The 14584-nt window shown below is 33.2% G+C and overlaps 1 protein-coding gene across 2 annotated transcripts in view; it reads right to left on the reverse strand.

Annotated features, from left to right (window-relative positions):
- LOC144848514 (KH domain-containing RNA-binding protein QKI-like) overlaps positions 1-14584 on the reverse strand; it is an 89653-nt gene that overhangs the window by 41987 nt on the left and 33082 nt on the right. Inside the window, exon 1 of one of the 2 annotated variants that reach the window (XM_078705297.1) lies at positions 5423-5781. The exons of the other annotated variant lie outside the window; for it this stretch is intronic. Within the exon in view, the coding sequence (XP_078561423.1) occupies positions 5423-5714 (292 nt within the window). The 5' untranslated portion in view covers positions 5715-5781. Of the gene's footprint in view, positions 1-5422; positions 5782-14584 lie in introns of those variants that run through there. 2 annotated transcript variants of the gene reach the window in all.

Consider the following 14584-nt stretch of genomic DNA (forward strand, 5'->3'; position numbering starts at 1 on the left):
AAGTAAAATTGACTGGATTAGGAAGGAAAACCAGAATTTCCATTTTTGTCGCATTGAACCTTGCAGCTAAGCGGTGAAAGATCTTTTCACTTTTATCTGCTGTTAGTATTACAACACTATCACACCTTGTTGTACTTTCTTACAGTGGATTAATGGCTGGGCCTTTTCCTTTTCCTGTCAGGCTTTTCCTTTCTCTCCAAGGAAGCTATCAGATTTTTTTAACAGGTTAGGCCACAACAACAAATGGTATTTTTGCATGGTTGAATGATTTGTAAAATATTTTATAACAAAAATACTATGGTGGTACAGTAGATTATGACTTAGACTGGCACTTGACGTTATTCTGACTTCGGTTGTATAGGGGTTTATTTAAAGGGTTAAATTCAGCAAGCATAACCAAAGTAAACAGCCCTGAGTGATCTGTATTCAGCAATAACACAGTGTAGTACACGAATAATTGTTATATTACCAAAGTAGAGTACTGTACACTACTAATTAGTATAGTTCCAAGACCTTGGATATGAGGGAAAAGTTGGAGGAATTAAATATTTTGATTACTTTAACAATGGAATATTGTCTTGTGTCTTAATTTAGCTCAAAGTAAGGGTGGCACCGTGGGATTATATTTATCTAGTATGGGATTATACTTGATCACAGTATAATTATTTTTTATTTTTTCGCATGTAATAACTAATATACATTAAAATATTCCATTGTAAAACATCCCCTAATTAATAGATTAAATTTCTTTGTAATCAATTAAGCGCAAAAATCAAACAAATACAAAATTATTTGTGGACAAAACAAGCAGATAAAAACAAACAAAAGCACATTATTAACTCTTCACACCATGCTTGAGCATTCTTGGAGGTAACCAGAGTGCTGACATGTCCTTGGTAATGGAATGAGCTGCTGGACACCAACTGTGAAGAAGCATATTTATGCCAGGGAAAAACAATCATAGGCTAGAAAAAATAGTCACATGAACTTTGAACTCTGTCCACACAGAAGCATGAAGAAGCATCATACCAGGGAACAATCCTAGGCTAGAAAATAAGATGGTACAAAGATTCAAATGAACTTTGAACTCTGTCCACAAACAAATGGTAGTGGAGACTTGAGAAGGGAGTTTCTGTACAGAGAAGGGAGTTTCTGTACAGTTAGTAGGGAGTTACTACAGTACTGTACGCATACTGATGTTATACTAATAATCCATAACAATTTAACATCAAACCATAGAATAAAGTTAAGAATATATTTTTTTCTACGTTTCAAATTAACGACATGACTATGATAATAAGCATGATTCATTTTAGCATTGATTGACATGTAATAATCACTATAACAAGAAATTCTGACAAGAAACATATGATTGTTAATTGGCCATATAATTTTTAAAACTTGTTCAAATTATTATAATGCGAAAATGTGTAATGCCATGTTAAGTGTTATTAAGTGTTATCAACACAGCTATTTTAAGAAGGGTTAAACATTTCAAGTTGAGAATTTCTTCTAGAGAAAATGCTGGGATAATACAATTAAGACAAATAAGAGCAAGCTTTGGTCAATGCTAGACCATAGACTGGTCAGTAGTAACAGGTTGGACCCAAACAAGCCAGAATGAGCTTTTTTACTTACAATTTATTTCTCATTATAATAATGTACAGGAAGAGAAACTTTAAACTACAGTTAAAGTTGTCTGTAAATCCATTTGTTACTATTAGGATGAAAGAAAAATCTGCCCCAAACAAGATTCGAACCAGAAACCTTCTGTTTGATACTGTACGAAAATGATATTTTTTGTTGTATTTTTCTATGCTATTGCTATTATTATTTTTTTTATTGTTGAGTGATACTGAGAGACACACATTTTATTTTCTCTACAATGAAATACAGTTTTATCTTGTTTTTAAGTATCTTCTCTCAATCAGGCATCAATGCCAAGACCTTGAAGAAGTGAGACAATTGTAAAAACTGCTGGTAGGCTTAAGCTGTATTGTGGTATTGTTACTGGAACACCTTAACATTAAAATCAATATCCTCCATTTAAAGTAAATATAATAATACTCCAGACCAAGAATTAAACAAACATAAACTAAAACCACTAGAAGATGTCAAAATGAAATAAAGAAAGCAAGAACAACGGGGAAAAACACCATTAAGAAATTAAAAATCAATTTTAATTAGTATACAGTAACCTTCAGAATCATCCAGTCATAATTTCAAATGTTTTATTAAACTAATATTTACGGCAATCATTACTAATATTATTAAGTGAAAATGATCAGAAAGCAAACTTACTGAAAACGCACTCTGTGTTTAAACGAGCGAGCGCACTTGTCACCAATTGGGAACGACAACCATCCGCATACCGACAACACAGTAACACGTGCACGAACCAAGCAAGAGAAATCAATTTTCCGACGTACTAGTCAATTTGATTACCGATTTTGATCTATTTCCGACTGAACGAAGCTATGCAGTTATTATGTGAAGTCCGATATAGGCTTAATTCACTCAGCTCTCAATCAATAGCCTCATATTGCTATAGGCAATTTTCATACAGAGTATTGATGCAATGCAGTAGCGGAACGGCATCTACATTAAACAGTACATTCGACGAAAGGTGTACAAACATAATTAAGTTTATCTCCAGTAAATAAACAAAGAAAACTATGTTTAAATCTATTTCTTTATTAATCATTTTTCAGACTAGCCAGCACTGTACTTCATGATGTACCAGGTACAGTATTTTACACAGTAGTCTACTGCCGTGTATGTCTACAGTACTGTACATACAGTATAGTGTACATTTACTGTCATGTTCTGTAGATTTAAAATTTCTTTAGAAAATTTTCCTAAAAAATAAATGTCAGTAACAAATTTTTCTAGACTTCACAAACATTTTACAAATTTGGCATAATAAATCAATTATTACCGAATATTTGATATTTTATTATTTAATCCAAGTAACACAAATTTTTGTTTTTACGCATTCCTAATTTGGTGGGCGATTTTACGCATGCGGTACAGCAACTTAGAAATTACTTGAAACATTATTAGTGCGTTAGTCATAATTCTCATGTGTGTAATATCATTGTAAAATGGGAAAATGTACTTGAATTTACACTACTGTAGTTTAATGCTGAAATAGCCTTCAACCAAATTGAGATGTGTTGTTAAAATATAAATATTAAAATATTAATTAAATTAATAAATCTAGGGTATTTCATACATGAAGGTGGCTTCATTCAAAGATAAAATTTAAATAATAAACAAATAATGTGATAAAAATTGGGGTTATTATAAATTAATTAATTGCGTTAAAATTAGATTTTATTTAAACTTTTTTGGATTCATTAAAAATGATTACAAAAAACATTGCTTCATTCTAAATTTTAACCTGATCTAATTCAATTTGAAAAAAAGAAATTTACATGGTCTTCCTTAACCTTTTTACGCAAAGCATAAGTATTACCATATAAGGAATTGATTATTAGTTTTTTGACAAAGTTTCCAAGGCCTCTGCTGATTGATACAGATCCAATGTGAACAGTACAATCAGTATACATGCCAATATGTCATTAGAATGACTTTAGGATTAACCATCAAATCTTCTGTGTGTAGCCTCATGACAGCCTTTGACATTGCACAAAGAGAAAGGAATTAAAGGAACCTCTATACAGTAAGCTATACAACTAAACCAGGGTAGTATTAAGTGTACAAGGCGTTTGTACCTAAACCTAATTTCACAATCCCTTTTATTCACTGGATTAATCTTTTTGGCTTTTTAACTGTGATGGAATTTCAAGATTAAAAGTGTAACCAGGCACTGTACAGGAAATAAAATGGTGCTTGCTACAGTAAAATTCTTGAGTATCAAATTCAATGAAGACTTCTATTTTTCGAGTTATATCTCACTCTTCGAGGAGAAGGGGCTATTGTTGGTTTATCCAGGTAAGCTAGGCACGAAATAGACATAAAAATACTGTAAGTGACATTAAACAGTATCATACAGTAAAATTTGTTTAATTCTGTACTGTATGCTTCTCTGCCAATTATTAGAATTATTTAGAAGATAGCAACAAAAATACAGTTCATAATTGAATGATGACAAATAATATCCAAGTACAGAACAGTGTACTGTATAATTACACTGACAATAACTGTTATTTTTTATTGTACAGTATTTCGTACAATACTCTACAGTAAATAACCAAACAAATAGCAAAGATTACCAACAAATCTATGTTCAGTTTGAAAATGTACAGTGAAGTAATGTAAAGCAATGTAGTTTATTTTTAACCATAATATTGATGCAAAAATTACATATTCAAGCAATTTGCATTCATGAGATATGCTTTCTAGTCATTATTATTGATATTTACTGGTGATGATGGCGATGAAACGAGATGAACTTAACATTAACATTTTTAACTGAAACATGATAACCAGTAATCACATTAATAAGTATTAAGATAGTTAAACATGAATTACATTAAATATTAATTATTAAGTTGGTTTTATCATTTCTTTTCTATAGCAAAATCCAATGATAATTTACACAATTATATAATTATTTATCAAAAAGATTTATTTTTTAAATAATTAATGAATAATGTACTAGTCTGTACTACTACAACAATGTCCCATAGAAATACTGTAACAGTATAAAGCCTATCTTTCAGTGTGAATTAATATACAATACACAACTATGAATTAATTTCAAGAGGACATTTCGGTATGTATAAAATGAAAATAAACATTCAATTATTTAATTTAAAATTACCGATTGTACGGCTGTTTGGTTTATACCTCAGGCGGTCGTCTTTGACACTCTATACAAACATTTGACAAACTTTTATCAAAAATACAATATTTATTTTGTACTAACAGATGACGGTTCGTAATATTATTTCATATTTTTATTAGTTATTTGCATATTCTATGGTGTCAGCACCATGCTGGTAAAAGAACAATGTACCGTTTGGAATTCAAAGAATGTGAAATAAAGGAAAAATACTGATAGTTATGAAAAGGTCAGCAGATCATCTCAACAGGGTACCACATATTTAATAAAACTTACAATACCATACAGATTAATTTCGAAATCATTTTGATAAAGATCTTTTACAATAAATTGAACGTTCGTTGAAGAAACGAATCATGCTTTCCTTGAGTCACCACCGTACAATATTTACTTCCTGTATGGTGGCTAGCTAAACTCCCTGCCTAAACTGATTCAAGCTTTATCATATGAAATTAGGTCAGTTAGTCGTCAAATGTCAGGAACACAGTGATTAACATAACTAATAAGAAACATGATATCAGTGCTGAAAACAACGTGTACATCAACGTCTCAATTTCTAAGCTTATCTACACTCAAATTCCTAGGCCCAAACGAACACAAAACACTGCCTACCTTCTTCGATTAGTCTTGAGGCGTGAAGAAACATATTTGGAAATAGCTCGAACGACCCTCTGTCTTTATACAGTTGTGCCAAATATTCAGGTGTTGAGGGTAAATTTAACTTAGTTTCTGTTTCTTCTGGTGTATTTGGCGCACCGTTGTTATTCGCTGTATTGTTCATTGTTGGCTGTTGTACTGTTAAAACTTTTGGAAGTTCGCAGATATTCTGTTGCGGGACAGGGATAGGCATTTGCATCGTCGCCGTCATTTTGTTCGAAACTCTCGTGTACCAACTAGACAACATAGCGAAAACGTAACCTTGCAGCTAGCTTGAGTCAAGTTGTTTCCTTCGACATTAATACGCATGCGCGGTGCTTATCATTTCCGATCCAGAGAAAACATTTTAAATATTACATTTACCTAACAACATTACACATAACATGAAAAAAATTACCAGACTACTCACATTATAATTCATTATGCCAGTTGGGAAATACATATTAATCCAATTTACGCAATGTCTGGCCTCAAGTAAATTAGTAAAATTATTTTTAATTACCCATAATCAAAATGGTATAGTCTAGAAGAAATTCTTTTCGGCTGATAAATTGATGATTGGAATGTTTACTTGTTCTTGTTAAAAGATAATTTGAATAGGTTTTATTGTGTGTACATTTTGTGGCAAAGTTTGCTTTGAAATTGTACATTGAAAAGTAGGACGATGACCGTAAGTGAACCAAAAACATGACAGGATCATTCAAAATATCTAATATTTAATTTTAATTGCACAGTATACAGTAATAAATATATCAAACATTATATTTTTATTTTATTTAAATTATTTCATGTTTTTTATAAGTAAAGAAAATAATTAATAGATTCATATTTCACTGAAGGAAATAAAAAATGTCATGATATAGTCCTATAACAATAATAGGTTTGTACATGACGGTAGATTTGCACGCTAACGATAAAAACATGAGAGATCGGGGAAATGAGTAGTAAAAACCAAAGACAGATATTTATTTCACAGGAAAATTAATACGTGTGTGTCTGCTCGCAATACTATTGCATCGACGCGATAACAAGGTGTTTACATTAAGTGTTGAACTTTCAAATAATAATTACGATATATCATAAAACCCACATTTATCGTATTCCGTTGAAAACCATAGAGAAATCAGCACAAGTTTACACCTGTAGTATTCATTAATAAAAGTTTGAAGTAGATCTATAGAGGGCGGTATGTAGAATTTCATTAAGTTCGGCGCAGTTTTCTAGTTTATAGATATTTAATGAGGTTATTTTTGTATTTAAATAAACTTTAATTGGAAATTAATCATAGATATTCTAGGTGCCGTGCCGGCGAAGGCTAACCTCGCTCCGTAAGGGTTGAATGACTACAAAGAACGTAATTTTTGTTAGTGACTGTACATGCTTTCTTTCTGATGGTGCTGTAAATATGCACACTGCCCTCTATCGATATTTTTATTTATAGAGGGGGTATATTCTGAGCAGTGAGCAATTTTCTAAATATCATCTGGTATTTCAAAACATAAAAAGTTAATATTTAATCTCCTCTGAATAAACTGCTGGTACATAATCATATACATTTTAAGTCAATAATTTACATGAAAAAAGGGAATATTAATAATAAAGGTAATACGTCGGCTCCTCATCACTCCGTATCTCTTATATTAAATATTGTAAATGTTATACAAATTCAATATTAAAACATTTGTTTAAATAGTAAGAAAAATACGACTGCAACAATTGAACAAAACAATATTTTAACCTGTAGGCATGCTTTGTATGATATCATTATCAAAGTCTGTTATGACAGACGAACACGATTTTACCACGAGAACGTGTGGAAGACAACATACCAGAATGGTTTTGAACTTAACATTCCCGACACGCATTTTTCTCTGTAACCCTCAGAAGAGCTATCCAGTCAAGGTCAAAGGTAGTTTCTGCATCAAAATATAGCTAACATATCTTGATTATAATACTAATAGGCCTCAATATAGAGGACCCTTTGCCATATTCGATGGTTTTTAAATCATTAACTTTGTACACACCATTGGTAAGCTAGTTCTATAATAGGCCTCTTAAGTCCTTAACTCTGTATACACACCATTGGTAAGCTAGTTCTATAATAGGCCCCTTAAGTTCTCAACAAACTTGTCGACAACTGTACACCTGGTTGTATCTTATTAATTCCCACGGTGAACTTTCTGGCAATCAAATTATCTGGAGAATTCTGTTAAAAACAATTTCGAAGATATATATAGAGCATGAACAACACTACGGTGAATTCAACAACAAAGTGCTTTTATTTCGAATTGCAGTCCAATGCCACGTCCCAGAGCAGTGCTTAAATACAATTATAATGTATAGCAGAACCTTTTGGGGATTTTCCCTATGAAATGAACAAGGGGAAAATACAACCAATCACTATTCAGGGCCGGGATCCCCGAAGATGTCCTCTTAATGATTGTAGTAGTTTAGGTTCTAGACCGAAATTAGTAAAAAGATAAATATTTTGGCACATATGGTGTTTCATACGTATAATACATGAGCTCGTATTTTCAGACAGACAGGTGGACTAACATAAAAAAGACAATAAATACTGACTTGGGGCAAGTCTAAACTATGAGAGGACACATTTTACCGATGCGATCTATCGTTTTCATGCCCTTTTTGCCTACTAGTAATAGAGAAATCTTCCTAGTAACATAAAGAAAGATCAGTGAGTGAGAGGATTATAGGAAAGTGACATTGTAGCTGGATTCACTTGCTTGTTTGTGGGTCTTAGCTTCAAATTCTGGCGCTGTGCCATTCTTAATGTTAAATACTCACTACAAAATCATTCTACTGCAGTTACTGCAGTAACTATATTCTGTTTACCCTATTTAGAGCTTTTAGGGGAAATCTGATTGTTGTAGCGGCTGCCGCATTTCTGCTATTGAACAAACTAAAAGCATACAATATTCCAGTAGATGTAGTTACTGCAGTAACTACAGTAGAATGTTTACATGATTCCTAACTTGTTCTCATTAATGCTATCATTAGATGTGTGTCGAAAAAAAGGATTTAAAAAAATAGGCTTATTAATCATAAAGGAAACTAAAGCTCTGTCTACACTATCAAACTTTATGTAGCGACAAAAAATTGTGATGTGCTCATATATGATGTCATATCACTACCATATTTAAGCATCACTACCATATTTGGGTACATCACACTTATTTTGTCAAACTCTAGTTTGATAGTGTAGACAGAGCTTTATGCCTACAACCAGTCAGCAATCTTTCTCAATACTACTACTATACCATTTCACATATCGCCTAGAAAAACACTTGCTTTTAAGTTTTTGTGTTAAGCTTTGTCTACACTATCAAACTAGTTCGACAAAAAAGTGTGATGTACCCAAATATGGTAGTGATATACACAAATAATGGTAGTGATATGACATCATCATGTCCATATATGGGCACATCACATTTTGTTGTCAAATAAAGTATGATAGTGTAGACAAGCTTTAGTCCTGGAATAATTGGTCTTTAATTTCTCAGCCATATTCCCACTTTATTTCCACATAAAGAAAAAAAGTCCCGTAATATAAATGTTCATTCTGTCCAATCAACAGGTAATAGGCTATTTATATAATTAATCACTAATAATTTAAATTAATAATGAATAACTTACATTATATAAATATATGTAAAAATCACTTTTGATTCTATATTTTTGTTCATATTGTAACTCATGATTTAAATGTAAATTGAGTTGACTTTACTTTTGTCCCGTGTGACAATGTGTCTAAGGTTGACGGTGAGATAAAAGTAATTTTTATTTAATTTTCTTATACAAAATTATTAAACCAAATCTCAATCCTATTAAGTTATTAACACATTTAAAATAAATATTATTTTGTCAATATGATGACAGAAAAATGTATGAAAATAAAAATATCGTTGACTCAACAACATATGACGTAAGATTAGTCCCACAATGCACCCAGGAATAACTTAATAACAAGATCATAAGGCTAAAGGGAAACGAACAAGTAACGTTCAAGTACAATTTACTAATATGGCATTTTTACACGATTCGTTAACATAAGAACATAAAAACGGATGTAAAACATGAGAATGAAACTTATATCAAGAGAACCTTAAGAATTTAGAACAAACTATAATAATTTGAGAAAAATAAAAACAAAAACCATGAAAAGCACAAACCTAGAAATATGTACGTAGCGTACTCGGTGGTCATTTTATAATACAACCTAATGGGGGGGGGGGGGGGAACATTCAGAATTCAACCAAGTTTCGGTTAAAATATGGGTTGGCCATGTGTTAAAACCTATAAACACAAGAGAGGCTGTGTGCACTACCGATAATAGGAGTAGGGTGTCCCTATCTTACAATAGTAGCCTACAGAAAACACCTAGAGGGGACACCGTCGGAACCTACAAAGAGTGTCCCTCCACCCCCATAATATAGGAGTCGTCCGTGTCAAAACGTACATTGCCCTCATTCGTTTAATTACGGGAAAGTATATCTCTCTTTGTTTCTTGAACAGGGGTGTCCTAAAGGAGGGGTTCTACTTAGAGACCTATACATTTAAATGTGTATATGTATGTATGTATATGTGTATATTTATACATATTTTAGACAATTGAAAACATTTGAGGCTGAAAACCACTTTAAATGTAACAAATGAATGCCTAAATTAAAAGTATAAGCATTGGAAAACCCGCAACTTACTCATTTTTAGTACTATTACTATAAGTCAAATACTATGTTTAGTTATTGTCAACTTTGTTCTGCGAATCCTTTCACTTTTTTTCCTATCATTCTCTTCATTTCCTGACTTGCTTTACGTTCACCCCAGGGGAAACCACACGTTCTCAATCACCTTATACGTCACAAAGATCGTAATAGAATAATGGTCACTGTTGGATTAACGGAATACTAGACTGTAAGTGGATTTATTTTGTATACGCGCGCATCCTAGAGCGACTTCCTGTCAGTGACGGTAGGGAAAGAACCACAACAAAAGTTCAAAACCGTCAAAGGAAATGTCCAAGACAATTACCTAAGAATGTTAGCCTGTCTACAGCACTCATTTTACCTGACAAACTATTCACATTGATCAAAAACATTGGCTCAACCAACAAATTGTTTAAAGACATTACAATACTGTTACAATTTGTCATTGTCACTATTGACAATGCATAAAGACAATGCCTTTGAATTTACTTTTTCTTCCTTCAATGCTAACCTGTTTTTCGTAACTGTATTCTTTGTATTTTCCGCAGCAGCAGCGTATAAGGAAAAACAATTGTTATTTTGACGTCGAAGAATATTAATTTTTAATTAATTTAATTAATTAATTAAAGAAACTTTACAATACGATTTTCTACTTTTTCGACAAAAAAATGGAGCCCCGTGTGAAATATTGAATTTAAAAAAATAAATTTTTTTAAATGGTGATATTTAACCATCATTCTCATTTTGTACCAAATATCGGCGAACTATAATGATAAAACCATAATAAACGATTGTAACGTGTAATGTTTATGGTAATTGAATGTTTTTCAATCATATATTAATAAATACGACAGTTTCTTTAATTTAAAGTAAATATTGAAATAACGTCATGCGGTTCCAAAAGTAGTTGATGATTGAAACTAACTTTTGTATATTTATAGACATAATAGCCTAAACTAAGATTTTCTGATGTATAGGCTTATTTTTATGCGACAGAAAACGATGGATAGCCTTAATAATAATAACGTTTAATAACGACTTCTTTTCTTTTTTGTCATTTCATTTTCTTTCTTTTTTTTATACTTGTATTTGTGTTTCATTAAGATGACAGCTTTTATTTCAATCATGCCTTGGCCATGTTTGTTCGGCAATTTCAATCATAATGAATAAAGTGCATTGACATTTAACATGGGTCAGGCTAATAAACTCGGCTTACAAAATTGGAAACATACTATTACTAACCCAGCCTTACGTCATACATGTGTATCACATGTGATGCTGTATTTATGGAATTGTCCACTGATACTGGACAAATAATTATTGTCGTATGTTGAGATACAGCACTGAGAATCGGGAGAATTATTAATTGACGATTGTTAGATCTACGGAGAAAATGAGTTATACTATTCGTTCGCATTATAATACAAACAACCTATTCATCACCAGGTAGGCCTACATACCTCTAGGCACCTGGGTGTCGGAAACTTTGACTTTAACATCCCTCGCGTTCTAACCTTTTCCCGGTTTGTGGTTCATAAAATGGAGAAGTCTAGACTGTGTAGCTGAGGAGGGTTACAAGCGACGAAACACGAAACCACCAAGGTACAAATTTATAGACGATATTTTCTGACGGGGGATATTTTAGAGACATTTTCTTTGTTGTGTAAATTCATAAATACACTAGACATTCGGTATATTGTTTAAAATAATTATTAACTCTTTATTGTCTTGTTTTTACGCCCACATATCATTGTGTTTACGTAAACAATGTTTGCGTCTCGGTCTCGTTTCAAAATACGATCTGTAACGGAAACCAGTAATTATAAAACGCGTTGTAATGGGAAAAAACAAACTTTCTCTTAGAACCAGCAGTAAATGTGGTACTCGCGTATATGAAATGTAAAATTCCCCCTACCAGCCCATCACGGCCTTGTTACGCAACAAAGAATTAAATATAGTTCATGATGAAACTCTGTATAGCATCGATTGTCACCTTAGTTGACTCTCCCATACCAAGGCCAACAATTAAATCAATTTCCTTCTTTATAATGCCTTTCGTGACAGTGTTTTCCAACATTTTTGCTGTCAATTATACACTAGGCCTATCACCAATAGACCCCCATGTCAAAATTACAGTTTCAGTCATTTTTTTAACAACATGTTGCAATAGGGCTGATGAAAACTTACATTGTAAAAAAATTGACACCAAAATTAATGCGTCCACTAATTACAATACAGGCCTATAGTATGTTTGCATGAAAATATCAGCCATTTTTTTTTATTTCAGTGCAATACTGTGAGCAGTAAAAAAAAATATGGTGAAAATCAATCATCAATCAATCGAATAGTATGGGGCGCCATAATCAGCATATGCGCCCATAGAATAGTACGCTTCGCCAACTAACAACGTTCTGGATACTTCCACCCCTCCTCCTGTCGCACCATTACAATCATCAGCATCTAATATATTCGAGACGCTAATCTGTCTCGGTCATCATCAGATATAATTTGTTTTTGCCCTGTAGGCCTACACTAAATCCAAAAGTTCAATTTACGATGTCGAGTAGTGTCATGGCTATATTAGTTATAAGTTTAATTATACAATAGACATTACGAAGTAAGAATATGTATCTGAATTGAGATCCCCTCCTCCCTTTGGTTGCTTCAAAGCTGTTGCCCCTGAAATAAGTTTTGTTTGAATACGTGTTTATGTCCACAGATCTGCTCCCATGATCACTTGCAATTTGAAATTATTGTTATCGTCATTTATATGAACAATTTTGGTATATGTTAAAATAGCATATTATACTTAGTTCTAGAGTATGTTTAGTAGACACGCTGAAAGGTAGAATCTATATTCTTCTACAAACATATTGTAGGATATCAGAACTAGGTATGATGTCTCAGTTTATTAACCTCTATCACTCAGACACAACTGTAACTACATGTATGATGTTAAAACATGCTCTTATACTCGTATCAGCACACAAACACATTAACGTTTATTCAGAATTGAATAAAAAAATCTAATGACTAGGCCTAAACAAAGTTAGTAGCTACTTTTTATGTTTCTATTAAAATGTCCAGATTTTCCTGATTATAAGTGGATTCAGGTCAGGTCAGTCAAAACATCTGGACTGCTATCGGTCAAGCTGTATTCCGATACAACCTGTATCAGCTACAATACTACCAAAGGTCTAGTTGTCATCAAGTCTGAAAGCTATACTGGCGGGGACATTTTGTCCCTAGTAGGTCTAACCAAGTCAGGCAGGTTTCAGGCTCTTCAGGCCTATGGTAGTATTAGTTAGTTAGCTCTCTCATAAAAGAGCAGCCCTTAAACCATAGAAATATCCAGCTAGTGTCTGGGAGGGTTTAGTTTTCTCACTCGGAGCTGAAGTCCCGTAAGGCAGTTTAGTGAACTTTGTTCTACTTTTCTGGCAACTTCTGCAGCAGATCTAGTACCAGTCGTATTGGTTTCCATTCCACTGGACACTACTAGTAATGCCGAGAGGGGATTCCTGATAATTGGGCAGCTCAGGATTCCATATATTATGCCCTGGCATACTTGGAGAGGCCACTCCAACTTTGTTTGTACAAAGGATCAACACGGAGATCGTCAGTTACCGGTTATAAGTCTGTTGTCCGATTGGCGTAGGACTTGACGCCAGGGGTCGATCTCGACAGTGGGAGGGATTATTTAATTCCATTGAATAGCTACCGCCCGCCTTAAGCTGGGCAGCCCCCAGCCAATTAGGTGCTATTCCGCCACCGATTGCTTGTCTCACTGGGTGCGTGGGACTTATGGTTTTAATTAGCCTGACAGGCAGTTAGATTGAATGTACCCAAGACAAAAAGAAAAATTAGAAATAGAAATAATTATAAAACAAAGCTTCATTTAAAACTTGGTACATGGAATATTCGTACTCTTAGAACTGGATTAAATAATGATCTGCAGAAAATAGATGATGCACGTAAAACAGCAGTCATCGACTCTGAGCTCTTACGTCTTGACCTTGATATTGTTGCTCTTCAAGAAACACGCTTGCTAGAATCTGGTTCACTGCAGGAAAGTAACTATACTTTTATATGGAAAGGGAATAATACTGGCTGTGTGAGGCAACATGGAGTTGGTTTTGCCATCAAGAATAACTTGTTCAGAGATGTTGTAGTATTAGAAGGTAGTAATGAGAGGCTGCTTGCAATTAGGCTTTCAAACTCTATTGAGTCACCTGTCATCTTGAGTTTGTATGCACCAACACTTATGAGTTCCGACGAGGTTAAAGATCAGTTTTATCAATATCTGCATTCTTTTATTAAGAACATTCCTGAGAAAACACCTTTAATTTTGCTTGGTGATTTTAATGCTCGAGTTGGTGACAACAGGGCAGCATGG

This window comes from Antedon bifida, chromosome 7 (genome assembly GCF_963402885.1).
Source record: "Antedon bifida chromosome 7, ecAntBifi1.1, whole genome shotgun sequence".
Taxonomy (NCBI): Eukaryota; Metazoa; Echinodermata; class Crinoidea; order Comatulida; family Antedonidae; genus Antedon; species Antedon bifida.